Source organism: Dicentrarchus labrax, unplaced genomic scaffold (genome assembly GCF_905237075.1).
Source record: "Dicentrarchus labrax unplaced genomic scaffold, dlabrax2021, whole genome shotgun sequence".
NCBI lineage: Eukaryota > Metazoa > Chordata > Actinopteri > Moronidae > Dicentrarchus > Dicentrarchus labrax.
Genome location: NW_026136718.1, coordinates 21,771,404 through 21,784,137, shown reverse-complemented (window position 1 = coordinate 21,784,137; position 12,734 = coordinate 21,771,404). Strand labels below are relative to the sequence as shown.

At 41.8% G+C, this 12,734-nt stretch overlaps 1 protein-coding gene across 5 annotated transcripts in view; it reads right to left on the bottom strand.

The window, feature by feature from the left end:
* ralgps2 (Ral GEF with PH domain and SH3 binding motif 2) overlaps positions 1 to 12,734 on the bottom strand; it is a 73,962-nt gene that overhangs the window by 41,756 nt on the left and 19,472 nt on the right. For 4 of the 5 annotated variants that reach the window (XM_051377929.1, XM_051377933.1, XM_051377930.1 and 1 more), the window contains exons 2-5: positions 8,939 to 9,047; positions 6,587 to 6,710; positions 6,189 to 6,296; positions 5,402 to 5,452 (exon numbers count right to left, since the gene is read on the bottom strand). In XM_051377929.1, coding sequence (XP_051233889.1) covers positions 5,402 to 5,452; positions 6,189 to 6,296; positions 6,587 to 6,646 — 219 coding nt within the window. In that variant the 5' untranslated portion in view covers positions 6,647 to 6,710; positions 8,939 to 9,047. The remainder of the gene's footprint in view (positions 1 to 5,401; positions 5,453 to 6,188; positions 6,297 to 6,586; positions 6,711 to 8,938; positions 9,048 to 12,734) is intronic. The other variant, XM_051377932.1, reaches the window with a different exon arrangement.

Below are 12,734 nucleotides of genomic sequence, written 5' to 3'. Positions count from 1 at the left end.
TGACAACAGTTGAGTCTTTGGAGAAATGCTTTGACGAGGTAGCTCCGGTAAGGAGGGGGTTTTAAATGCTGCAGTAAAAGCGCGTAGTAAAAAAAAGCCTGCTCCGCCAAACCACAGACAGCCTGTCATTTCCCCATGCTGGTCTGGCTGAGCAGCATTTTCATTAAAGCACAGTCCTATGGGGCGGCGTTAAGCTGGCTGTATCTTTACTGTTGGGTATGTATAGTTCACAAGAGGACTGAAAAACTGACGTCAACTCTGGCTGAACATTTAATTGACTTACAAGTTGCGATTGTTAACAAATAACAACTGATGGGGTGAAAGAGCGTTTTTATGGTAGGAAGATGTATTGGCAGAAAGGGAATATAATATCCATAACTACGTTTTCATTGGTGTATAATCACCTGAAGGAATCTTTAGTCTTTTATGTCTACAGACACCACAGGTTGCTTTCCACAGAGCCCGCCATTTATTTTTTTTGTGCCATGTCTCTAAAGAAGCCCAGAATGGACAAACAAAACACTGGCTCTAGATAGGGCCCTTGACAAAAGTACATTATGAGGAGTATTACGTTAACCATAGTACAGATTACATACTACAAATTGCGATGACCTCATGTGAGATACACCAGCAATTCCTTTTGTTTTTGTCTACTATGTAAATGGAAACCTGAAGAATTGGGATCGTAGGGAATATTAGGGAGATGCCACAGGCCAAGAGAGGAAAGGCTGATAAAGATGAGGAACAGGGTGTAAAAAGAAGGAAGATGAGGAGGAGAGGAAGTGAGACTGAGAAGGGAGGCTTGATGTAAGATGAGAGGAGATTGTGGAGATATACCGAGGATGACAGGAAGGAGTTCAATGGAAAACCTGCACGGTTGCGCCTGTTGCTGATCTGTACTTCAGCTTGTACTGAGACAGAGGAAACATAAACTGAATGCCAGGTTATGCCACATTTCTGGTGCCACTCATCTGAAGCTTTAAAAAACGGTAAAGCAAAGAAAGAGAACAAAAGGAGAAAAAAAAAAGAAAAAAGGGGGGAAAGAAGGTCGTAAAATGTATTGTTGTCTCAGTTCTAAAGTCTAGAGTCTGGTGGAGACGTACAAGCCAGGCGCAGCCTCCATTACCTTGCTGTGCACACCATGGAAAGAATTACTTTTCCGGGAGCTCTTTTAGTACATGTACTCTATGTGATTCTTATGTTAGGACAGGCCGTCTGTCTTGGCTAGTAAAACCAGACCAGGCATGTTCCTATATGAAAATTGCATAATGGATTTGCTAATAATTACTGTTATATTCTAAAAGTAAAACATAAATAAAAGCAGATGATGCAGTCTTCCACTCTTTATTGACATCTTAAATCTTAAAGTATTCCATTGGCAGCTTTAAAAAAAAATGGACAAAATCCTCTCCGACAAGGAAAATCTTGTCATTGTGGATTTTCTCTCTCTACTGCCAAAACATTAAGAAGAAATCACCTTTCACAATGATAAATGTTCATAGACCATCAGGCTGACAGGTTGTAGTGTGGGCGGGATTCCCTTCTGTTCTGTTGTATAGCAATTATTGTCCGATCCCTCCACCAGGAACAACATGTGCTGACTACAGGGCCCAACAAAGAGCTGTATGCAGCCTTTATTTACATCGCTTACAGTTGAGACTGTACGTCAGGGAACATGATATTTGAGTAAATGGTTTTGTTTTTCTTATCTCACAATCAGAGCTGGAAAACATTAAGCCTGCAGGCGAGACAGTATGTGAAATGTTACCTGCTTCCAGCTACAAGTCATCATCCTCTCATATGAGACCTTCAATCTGTTCAGAGGATTTCTGCACTGGGCGCTAACACATGTGAGGTACTGACATACTTCTTAGCGGTACGTAAAATGCAATCTGATAGCTATTCCCTGAGAGCTGGAGCGAAGCTTGCCAGCCAAAGCCACTAAATTACTTACTTGGCTGTTGTCATGACTGTGTGTTAAAAACAAAGGCGGCCCTCCCCCCACCGAAAAGCCCCTCTCAAGTCCTTCTACATCACTCAATCTCTCTTTTCCTCTCAGCCACTATTTCGTAAACATCCAGCTGTAGATCATCAGCCACACGTCTGATAATGAAATTAGAAATGGCCCACTGGGACAGAGCAACCGAGGGAGCAACGTTCTTTCATTTCATCACAATTCTCTACACCTCTTTCACTTCATTTTAATCTCTACATTTTGCTTGTCAGCTGATCCATCCATGCTATAGTAAGCTATCCAATCCAGTTCGCTCCTGATAAACAGAGCCAGCCAATGCTACAACCCACTAGTAATCACTGTCTCGTAAATTTAGATGAGAGAGAAAGATTTAGCTACAAGTCCCTTGCATCCCTTCCCCTCCTCCTTTCTATGATCCATCTTGTCATTTTAATGGCATTTCACTTCACAAACCAACAGCCAAAGAACATATCAGCAATTCAGCTGAGGGCTGTAGATTGAACATCAGTCTGCTCTGCACTATAGATTATTTTACCATCAGAAAAACACACAAAAAAAACAACTTCTGGTGTCCTCATCAATTATACCTGTACTCCAAACAGAACACAAGACCCTGGAAGCACTCTGATCCACAGCTCTTTGTCAATATCTCTTCCATTTTTTCAGGACCATGAGTATCCTGCTGACAAGGGTCCGTTTCGTGTAGGAAGTAAAGTACAGCAAAGCTCATGCATGGCAATGTCTTATGAGCTGTCACTTGCATATCATCAAAAGCAGATGTGTTTAGATTCAGTTTGTCTGCTGTGTCACAGCGGCATGCGCTCAGCTCTGAGCTTTTCGAACCTAGCTCTCTCGATGCCTTTCCAATATCAAAAGGGTTATTTAAAATACTGGCCTTTTCCTTTTAGTTTAAGTTTGAAAGAAAAGAGGATAGTGAACTATGCTTCCTGTCCAGAGGGGCTGGCCAGACTTTGTCTCCATCCCCAGTTGCCATGTAATCTTTTATTGCTATTGTGACAAACAATTATCTTTTATTCCTCGTCCAGAGGGCTTGGTGAGATCTTTCGGGCTCCTCTCCATACATCTGCTCCATGTCAACGTTGGAACACTTGAGTTAATGAGATCCTCTGTTCTACTGCAGTCCTGTCTGTGGCAATTTTTCTAGCTGATGCCAGAACGTCTGTTTACGCATCATATACACATGTAAAAATGTTGTAAACAAGAGTGTGCATAACAGCGTTTGGATGCTCAGTCTCTCTCTGTGGCACTCTCTTTCTCTCACACTCCCTCACATTATATTAAGATAGTTATGATGTGTTTATGGTGAGGGGAAAATAAAAAATCTTAATACACACACACACACAAACAGGCCAAGTTATAGTTTATGGTCATTCCAACTATTTCAAGTAGCTGCAATTACGGAAATGACCGCAGCTTTGGAAGTACGGCAAAAACATGACAGACTGCTGATACAGAATTTAAGACATCCAGGACAAGTTTAGTTTATCTACAATAACTAAGTTGTAAGGGCACTCTATAAAAACAATTTTTAATCTGTACGACCGCAGACCAGCAACACTTGGAACCAATTCGATGGAAAATTTGATTCGTCTATTGTTTGTTATCGAAAAATCAAAATATGTCAGCTTGAAACCTTCTGAAGAACATCTGGACGTGTCCAAGTTCAGTAATGCATGAAACTCTACTTAAGATATCATATTCAGTTGAGGGTTGATTACCTCACAACTATTCTAACAAATGATAATACATCCATCATGGAAACTAACACTGTGTCTTCTTTCCACTCTAGAAAATGAAAATATTTGTTTTAACCACAATGATCCATTACTGTTTCCTATCTACCGTATATCTGTGTACATGTAGATTTCAGTTTGTAACATGGCATTTAAAGGGTGCTTAAAAGGCTAAAATGGGCTGTATGTCAGTAAAAACATGATTGCACAACTCAAGTTATTTAATATTTTCCTATTCAGGCTGTGAGCCGGGTGAAACAGCAGACACACACACACACACACACACACACACACACACACACACACACACACACACACCTGCTTTTCCCATCTTGAGGCTGCAAGGAGGGCGAGGGGAGACTGACAGCAGTGGAAACTCTAGTTGAGTTTTAGTTCAGTCATAGCTTTTTTTTTTTTTGCCAGTGCTGGGAGACAAAAAGCACAGTGAGAGCAGGAAAAGCCTCTCTAGTCCACTCTGTCCCTGCCAGGATGCTGCTGGGTTACTCTGCACACTGTTCACTCTGCTCCTTCTCTCCCTCCAGACTGCAGCCTTCCTCTCCTAGTCAGTCATCCCCTTCAAATCAGGCCAGCGACTCCTCTTCACTTGCTCACACCCCCGAGCCCTCCACATCGCTCTTCATTTCCACTACAGGTCTCTCCAAAAAACAAATCCCACCATCTTAAAGCAAAAAGTATAATCACATCCCTGTGCACCTGACACTTTAAATCTTCACCCAGGGCCAATATTTTGCCAATTTGCTACACTGGACTGAAAAGCAGGGACGCATTTTCATTAGGCTTATAAAACCCACTCAGTCGGTCAGTCTGTCAAACCAGAGCGAGCACAGGAGCATGCTTGCATTCATACAGCCTTCAGTAGCCTATGAGTGAGCTTGGCCCCGTGCAGTTAAGGCGGTGGGGCTAGAGTCCAGACGACGTCAATGACGTCTGGATAAAGGAACAGCAATACTCAAAAGACAAGCCTTGAGAAAAGTTACTCAGGAACTTTATTCTTTAGTCTTTTCCACCACTCAGACACAGCAAACTATTTACGCTAAACTCCGACATTATTATCAAAATTAAATAAAGACAGGGATCTGGGATGGATCTTATGCCAGAGGAGTGTGTGTGCTGTTAGCCGAGACTGAGACAAGTGTATGTGCAAGAGCAGGAGTCAGACTGTACCAACACCACCACACTGGGTTGTGTGGTCTGAATGCTGCTTTTATAAGCCCACAGTGGCTGACCTTAAACACAGGTTATCCATGACTGCTGTCAGGAAGGGCCTAACAATCCAAACGAGCATAAGATTGCACCGGATCTCACTGAGGCAACAGGCAAGGTGTCCAAGACTGGGTGAGACATAGATGCCCTATTTCCGCATATATGTAGCTCTGCATTGGAGGTCTGATCACAGCTAATCAGAGCACAGCATGGTACAGGGATATCAACCACATGGAAATTATGCAAGGGAAAAATTAGAAAGACAGGGACATAGGGAGAAATACAGCAGATGAAATGTACACTCTCCCCACCTTCCAAATTAACAACATGTTTGATAGCGGTAACAAACTTCACACCCTTGCTTTATTTCTCACAGTATATGTCAAAAATGACAGCCAAAAAAGCCGTCAACACCTCTCTTCTCTCCACTGATCTGATAGCAGCTCACCTCTGGCTGGATGGCTTTGAACACAGGAGCATCCATGAGCGTAATCTGGCCCTGGAGGAGACAAAACACAACAGATGTTAGACTTGCTATGTTCAGACCGCAATAAACAAAAAAAACAATATATTATTAGATATTATTTCCCAATATCATGATGCCATATAGGAAAATCATAAATTGTCTAATCTAAAGGTCAATAAACTATTAATTTAATAATTAAAACACTTTTGCTATAGAGGCTACACCCTCACAAGTAGGAGGCTGTGAGGGTGTAAAAAGTGGCCTTTTGCTTTACATGTCTTGATGTACCAGGGAGAGATGTGACACAAAGACAGTTGTGGGGGGAAAAGAAGATCAAGAGCGCCCTCTTGTGGTTGAATGGGGCAGACCAAGGGACAAACATCAAAGCATTCAAATAAGATTCAAGACATGGTGAGGAACATGCTTTTATTTGATTTATTATAGGACAATCCTGAGTAACATTATCCCTCACAACAAGGTAAGGCTAATTCCACTTAAATGGGACTCCTACTTTGTTCATAGTTGCCATGAGAAGTGCAGAGGCAGCCCAGGGGAAATCCATCAGTGCCATCTTGGCACTGCCAAACATCATCAATTATTAGTGATCCAAACTCTGACCCCATTTCCTCCTCTCTCATCCCATCTCCTCCTCTTTCGAGTGAGCACATCGCATTTGTGCTTGCTGAACATTTAATTTTTTAAACACTCAAACATACAGGTTAACCAGACAACGACAGACAGAGAAAGAAACACTTAAAATTTCGCTTACTGCATATTCTTCAGGGGTAACCTTCAGTACATCAAACACAACAGCATCAAAACTCTTCTTCAGGTCCGAAGAACCCTTATCACTGAGAGATTCTGAGCTGCTGCTCTTCTAGAAGACAAACACACACAGTTGCATTAAGAACAAGGTTATCAAGTGGATGAGAGAGGTGAGGGTGAGAGGGTTAAATAACCAGTCGTGTTGACTGGTAGCACAGCTAAGAATCACTAAAAAAAATTGTTGACTGAATATTCGAAGCAGAAAAAAAAACACTTGACTACATCCTGTCACAATATAATCAAACACTAAAGCTTCCAGTATGAAAAAGTGCTGGAAGAAGAGTGTACAAGATGAACTTTGAATAGAGAGGGTGGAGGTCTAGCGAGTGGGCGTGGCCTTACCTCAGAGACTGTTGCAGCAGTGGTGGTGATGCTTGATTGACCATTAGGGAGGTCCATCATTCCCACACCATCCAGCTCTATCGCAAGAGACCATTCATCATCCTCAGCAAAGCCCGCCCGCCCTCTGAACACACACACACACACACACACACACACACACACACACACACACACACACACACACACACACACACACACACACACACACACACACACACACACACACACACACACACACACACACACACACACACACACAGTACATTTTGCTTACATATTGAACATTATCACCGGCAAACATAGCAGACAGATCACTCAGCTTGTGGCAGCAGCACCACCTACTGGTTGAAATGTGTTAGCTGAAGTATTCTCAGGTTCATCTTAAAGGTTACTGCAACTACTGAGCTGCATTCAACCTCACAGAATTAGCTATGACTGAACTTGAGATGGTGGCGAAAGTGATGACAGGTTCAGCGACGGTCCCAGCGGGCCTGTGAATGCCATATGGACGTGCACTTTCACAACCTGTCATTTACTATGCGAGAGAGGACAGGACAGAAGGAGCTTAGGCCGAGCATTAGGAAGAAATCTTCTGTGAAAGGGGTTTGGAGAAAGCAGCTGTCGGTCAGAGCCACAAGACTAAACAGCTTACATCCAACACAAGATTATGACCCACTGCTGCTCAATGACCGGACTATTAAACACTTAACTGGCTACCGGAGCAGAATGTGTTCATCCTGAAATTCAACAGGCCCTCTCACTCAGATTTCAACCGCTAACAAGATTTTCAGAGAAGCAAACTGGCTGCTGGAGTAAACAGACCTATCAGGAAAAACAAGGTTTATTCACATGTGTCTTGGTTAGTCTTGTGTTCTCCTTCCAAAAACCTGAGTACCAAGTGTTAAAGTGGATTGGTTGATGCTGAGCATCTGAGTCATTCATGCAACTGTCAGTATCAATATGTGAATGTGAATGACTCATACACAACACAAGCTACAACAGCCCAAAGTCTTAAAACTGTTTTCTTTCTTTTCCCAAAGGTCAAAAACACAAAAAGGAATTCAAAGCTGTAACTAGCAAATAATGGTTGTTTGTTTTCTTGATAAATGAATTAAATGATTAAATCAATTCTGAACACTGTCTCAATTTTTTTTTCTCTGGGAATTAAATAATCAATAAGTAGTCTCAGCATGAGCATCAATTACTGAATGTAGCACATGTATTTTCATTGTCTTCTTTAATTGATTGTAAAAAATCTCACCTCTGACATTTAAGTATCGAAAATACAATTTCTGTATCTGTGTACCTCTGTTAATATCCCAATCTGACTCTACCTATGACTGTTGATTTTACGTACCATAAATGTAAGAATGGAGGCTCATTAAGGATGATATTTTAATACTCTTGATATATTTTAATATTCCTGAATATTCTTCCTGCCCATGGCTGAAAATACCTCAGAGACTACACACAGAGACAGTAATGAAAAAAAGAAGCTGCTTAGAATCCTGAATGGCAGCAAAGGCATCCCTTGTGTACTTGACAATGCAGGCCTCTGTGTGTGAGTGTGTGTGTGTGTGTGTGTGTGTGTGTGTGTGTGTGTGTGTGTGTGTGTGTGTGTGTGTGTGTGTGTGTGTGTGTGTGTGTGTGTGTGTGTGTGTGAGCGCTGGTCTGTCTTTTTGGCTGCCTCAAGACTCAAGCTGAAATGGCCTGTGCTTTAAGAGCCATTAGCTGCCTTCCACAGTTGCATTCTGTTAAGCCTAGAGCAAACACCACTACATCATGTCAACTCTCCTCGCATCGTTTGTGACAGCAGTGCGTAATTGCACAGGAAGCAACAGCCAGTCTGTATTTATAATTCTGAGTCTGCCTGTTGGAAAACATCTGTAATTACCCTACTTCCTGGTCTAATACCTATGTGGTTCTTGTCTTTTTGTCTGAGGCTCCAGGATAATGATGTAAAATATTACTTGGGAGTTTTGTCTACAGTTAGCGCACACACACACAGTCTTTTTAAATTCAATGCTGTGATAAACGTGAACAGATTGTAAGATGTGCATATAAGACATCATTTCCATTAAAAAATAAACACTCAAAGATATCTTCAACTCAACTTTACTATCAAAGTTGTTCAGTTTGCCATACATCAGTTAATATAGTTTGTTGGACTCCTATGTATCTAACAAAGTAAGCAAAGTACAGTCATAACTGTTTCTTTAACTGTGATATACCCAGCTGTAATTATATGCTAAAAATTCAAATATCTTTTAGTATACAACCCTGCAGGCACACCTGTACTGCCAGCGCACCTCCAAAAACAAGCTGTCCTTGGAAAGACAAGGCCACACTTACCAGTTGTGTGTCAGATGCGCATAGTGTTGGACGTGAGGTTAGCCTGTTGCTCTGTATTGCTGTGTTTGTCTATCGAGTCCCGTCTTTCTCTGAGGCTGGCTCCTGCGGTCTGTGTGAAAGTGAAAAGAACAAAAGAGAGAGAAGAGGGAGAGACGGAGAAGAAGGCAGCATGATTCTTCTGAACATGAGGAAAACCCACGCACCCATAACAAGTGAACATAGCCAAAAATCAAATAGCTGATCTGATTTGCGGATGTGCTTAACAAACCATCAGTCATTACATTGACAAGAGCCGTAGCGTCTGTTCTACTTTTCTGTCAGTTTTAGCAACAATGAGCTCAGTGCAGAAACAAATGGAGGTGACAGTTTGACAGAAGCAACCTTAAACACATTTTCAGCAAACCTTCCTTCACAGATGTGACCGTTAGAACACCCGAGCATCTCAACTGATACCCAGAGAGCTGGTACTACAACATATTATATATTATATAACTCAGTTGTCCAGTATTACTTATCCTTATTGCTCACCTGATTCAAAAATACAGTAATCACATTTTATTTACACCTACTTCAACCAATCAGGGACAAGGACAACAAGTCTAGGCCTGCAGGGTAAATTATTATGATCATTATTGATTAATCTGCTTAAGTAATCAGTTAATCATTTGGTCAATAAAAGAAAGTAGTGAAATCCTTAATGGTCATGGCGACGTCTTTGAATCGGTTTTGTCCAACTAATGGGGCATTGATTTAGTTTACTATCACATAAGACAAAGAAAAGCAGCACAACTGAGAAGCTAGAACCAGTTAATTTAGGAAATTATGCTTAAGAAATGACAATTAATTGATGTTCAAAATTTATTTTCTGTCATTCGAAAAATCCATGAAATCATTAAGTTGTTTCAGCTCTACTTGAGTGCAATATAAATCTGAAACCTGAACTCCAAACTCCACTGGCATTGTCAAACAGCACAAGTACAACTCTGTAAGCCAATCAACAAGAGAGCATGAGCAACCAGTGTGCTGATTTTTATAATAATCATAAAAAGGGTTTATTTTATTATTATTATTATTATTATTATTTCACTTGAAATGACATGACCTCCATTAGCCAGTAGGTGTCTCCCTACTCTAAGAGATAGCGTGTGATGGACTGTGTGGGACTCTGGCTGGCTGTAGACAAAGTGCAGCTTGCTGGCAGACAGTAGTTGGCCTTTAGCCATCAGGTAGGGGGCTAAGATCTTGTCATCCCCTCCAGGTTGTTATCATGCTGGATAGCGGGGCAAAGCTCAAAAGCAGAACAAACAGTGGATTAAGATTTCCACTATCCAAAGTAAACTTTAAGCCTTCGCTGACACAAGCCTATACATTCCTTCAAAGATCACATCAGACCAACAAAACACCAGCCTAGAGCTTCACTTGTTGTACAACAGTCCTGCAACGCATGTTTCTACTAGGAATATAAAAGCTCTTTGTACACAAACCTAACAGGGACCATCTTCCCATCTTATAGTCTGTGTGTCATTGTCACAACTGTCTACACACCCTGAGCAGTTCAAACACCCCCTGGCAAACAGCCTGTTTGTGCTCGTCTGCCGTCAATCAGTTTGCCCTCTGAGCTTCCTTGTCAGTCATGATCCTAACCATCCTGGACTAGTTTACATCTCATTACCTTACAGCTCCTTACGACGCCCACGCCTCCAGCTATGCTACTTCAAAAAAAACACAGAGAGAGACAACACCCCCTCTTTCTGAGTCACTGCCATCCCCATCCAATCCTCACTAGCCAGAGCTCCTGATAGAAGAGCAACCCACCCTCCTTCCCTCCCTCCGTCTGCTCTTGGCAACATCCATGCACCTCTAACAGCGAGCTGAGATGAAATGTGTTGGGTTATGGTGACATAATTCCATGTGGTGGAGTCCTCATGCATCGCTTCGTTCGGGTCCAGGGTATGTTTATATGCCCATACTCATGTCAGCAGTGATAAGGTATAGGTGTGTGTTAGGGAAGGCTGAGAATGTTAGTACGGGCTTACAATGTTTCGGCATCACTGGGATCAGACTTCAGGAGGACATGACAGGGATTAGAGGAGGAAGCAGAGAATAACAGAGGAAGAGTGACCGAAAGTGGAATGATTCATGTTGGAGCTTGTAGCCGAGGATGTGTCGCTGGTTAAGCTAAATGTGACTCATTACACTGCGTGGCAGGTGCTGTTGAATCAGTCCTCTCCCTCCTCCCTCTATTAGTGTTACCCGACAGCTTGACATCCACATACACAGCAGTTCAAACACAAAAAGGCGCTGGCAGCCTAACAGGCCTTGTTACTGAAGGGTACAATGTGAAGTGTTTTTTTGTGTGTCGTCATGCACGTGCCGGCGTATTTGTGCATGTGACAACGCAGTCCTCATCCTGCACTGACCCTTTACATTCCTGTCTCCAGTGGTCCTGAAAACAGGTCTCCACCACCTCCATTCGGCATGTCCTCTGTCCTCCTTTACGCTGCTCATCTCCTGTCCTTTCCCTCCTCACCTCATTTTATAGCAGAGGTATCCGTCTTTAAACTGTGGAAGTCTGTTTGTAATCGTGGACGGTAAGGATATTTTCCAAGAGGTAAACAAATCAAATCAAAGAGTATATAATATACTGCATATGTTATTTGTGGAGATGGGGGGGGGGGTATTATTTTTATAATCTGCTTTTCTTTGTAATCACTAAATCAAGCAAATAATTAGCTGATTATTTGATAATAACTGTTGTAGTACTACTAATACTACCAATACCATCATAAAAACATTTGAGAAACAGGTGAGACAGACTAAACACTATCTGCATGGATTAGTAAATTACCAAGGAGAATGGCAAATATTTATAGGAATATTTATTCCATCCAAAATGGTATAATATGACTTTATTGGTGGTAATACACTAGTAAAAATGCTTTCCCATTACCTTTGTCTTTACTACAGTTGTTCCGGTATCTGTATTAGAAATTCCTCAGATACTGCCTAAAATGTGGTATCTACAAGAACGCCTGTCTGTACAACAATTTGATATAATGTAATTTATTAGTCACAAAACAGGGTCCTGCTACATCTGAGCACCCTCCCATTAGCCTTTTTTCCCGGGATAGCTAAGTATCAGCCTGCCCTATTCTGACTGACAAGGGGTTTAACCTGAGCCAGAACAATGATGATAATCATACAGGCTCAGTAGTATAGGCTTGTTAAAATATTTAATGTATATCTACTTTGTAATGCACATGTATCAGATCGGCACTTGGTACTGGCCGATACACGGTATCGGTAAGGAACATTTTTTAACAGAACTCTCTTTTCTCCATCAAGATATGTGACAGCAGCTGGGATGCAAGATGTATTATGACACTTTCATAATTTATTATTCTGTGGTAGCCATAACAAAACTGTGGCAGTGCATCACAGATGGCCCTATAAAGTGGAAACACGGCAAGAACCTGGCATTCAAAGACACAGCGCACCAGACTGCTCCAAGCCTTAATCTCATTTACTTTTGTATACATACTTCTTCCATCTCTGTCCCACCACAAGGCACAAGCTACCACACGAACATACACATACATAAAGGATTAGTGTGCGTTTAGTGTGTGTGAGAGAAGGACCAAGCTTGTGTGTGTGTGTAGGTAGGTACAGAATTGTACCTAAAGTGAGATCAGGGCACAAGAGGTGAGACTGCGAATGAAGGATCAGACATGTGACATTTGTGTAACGTTCAGCATTAACAGAGTGCTGTGTGACTGCAACGGCTTTGACAACTTTG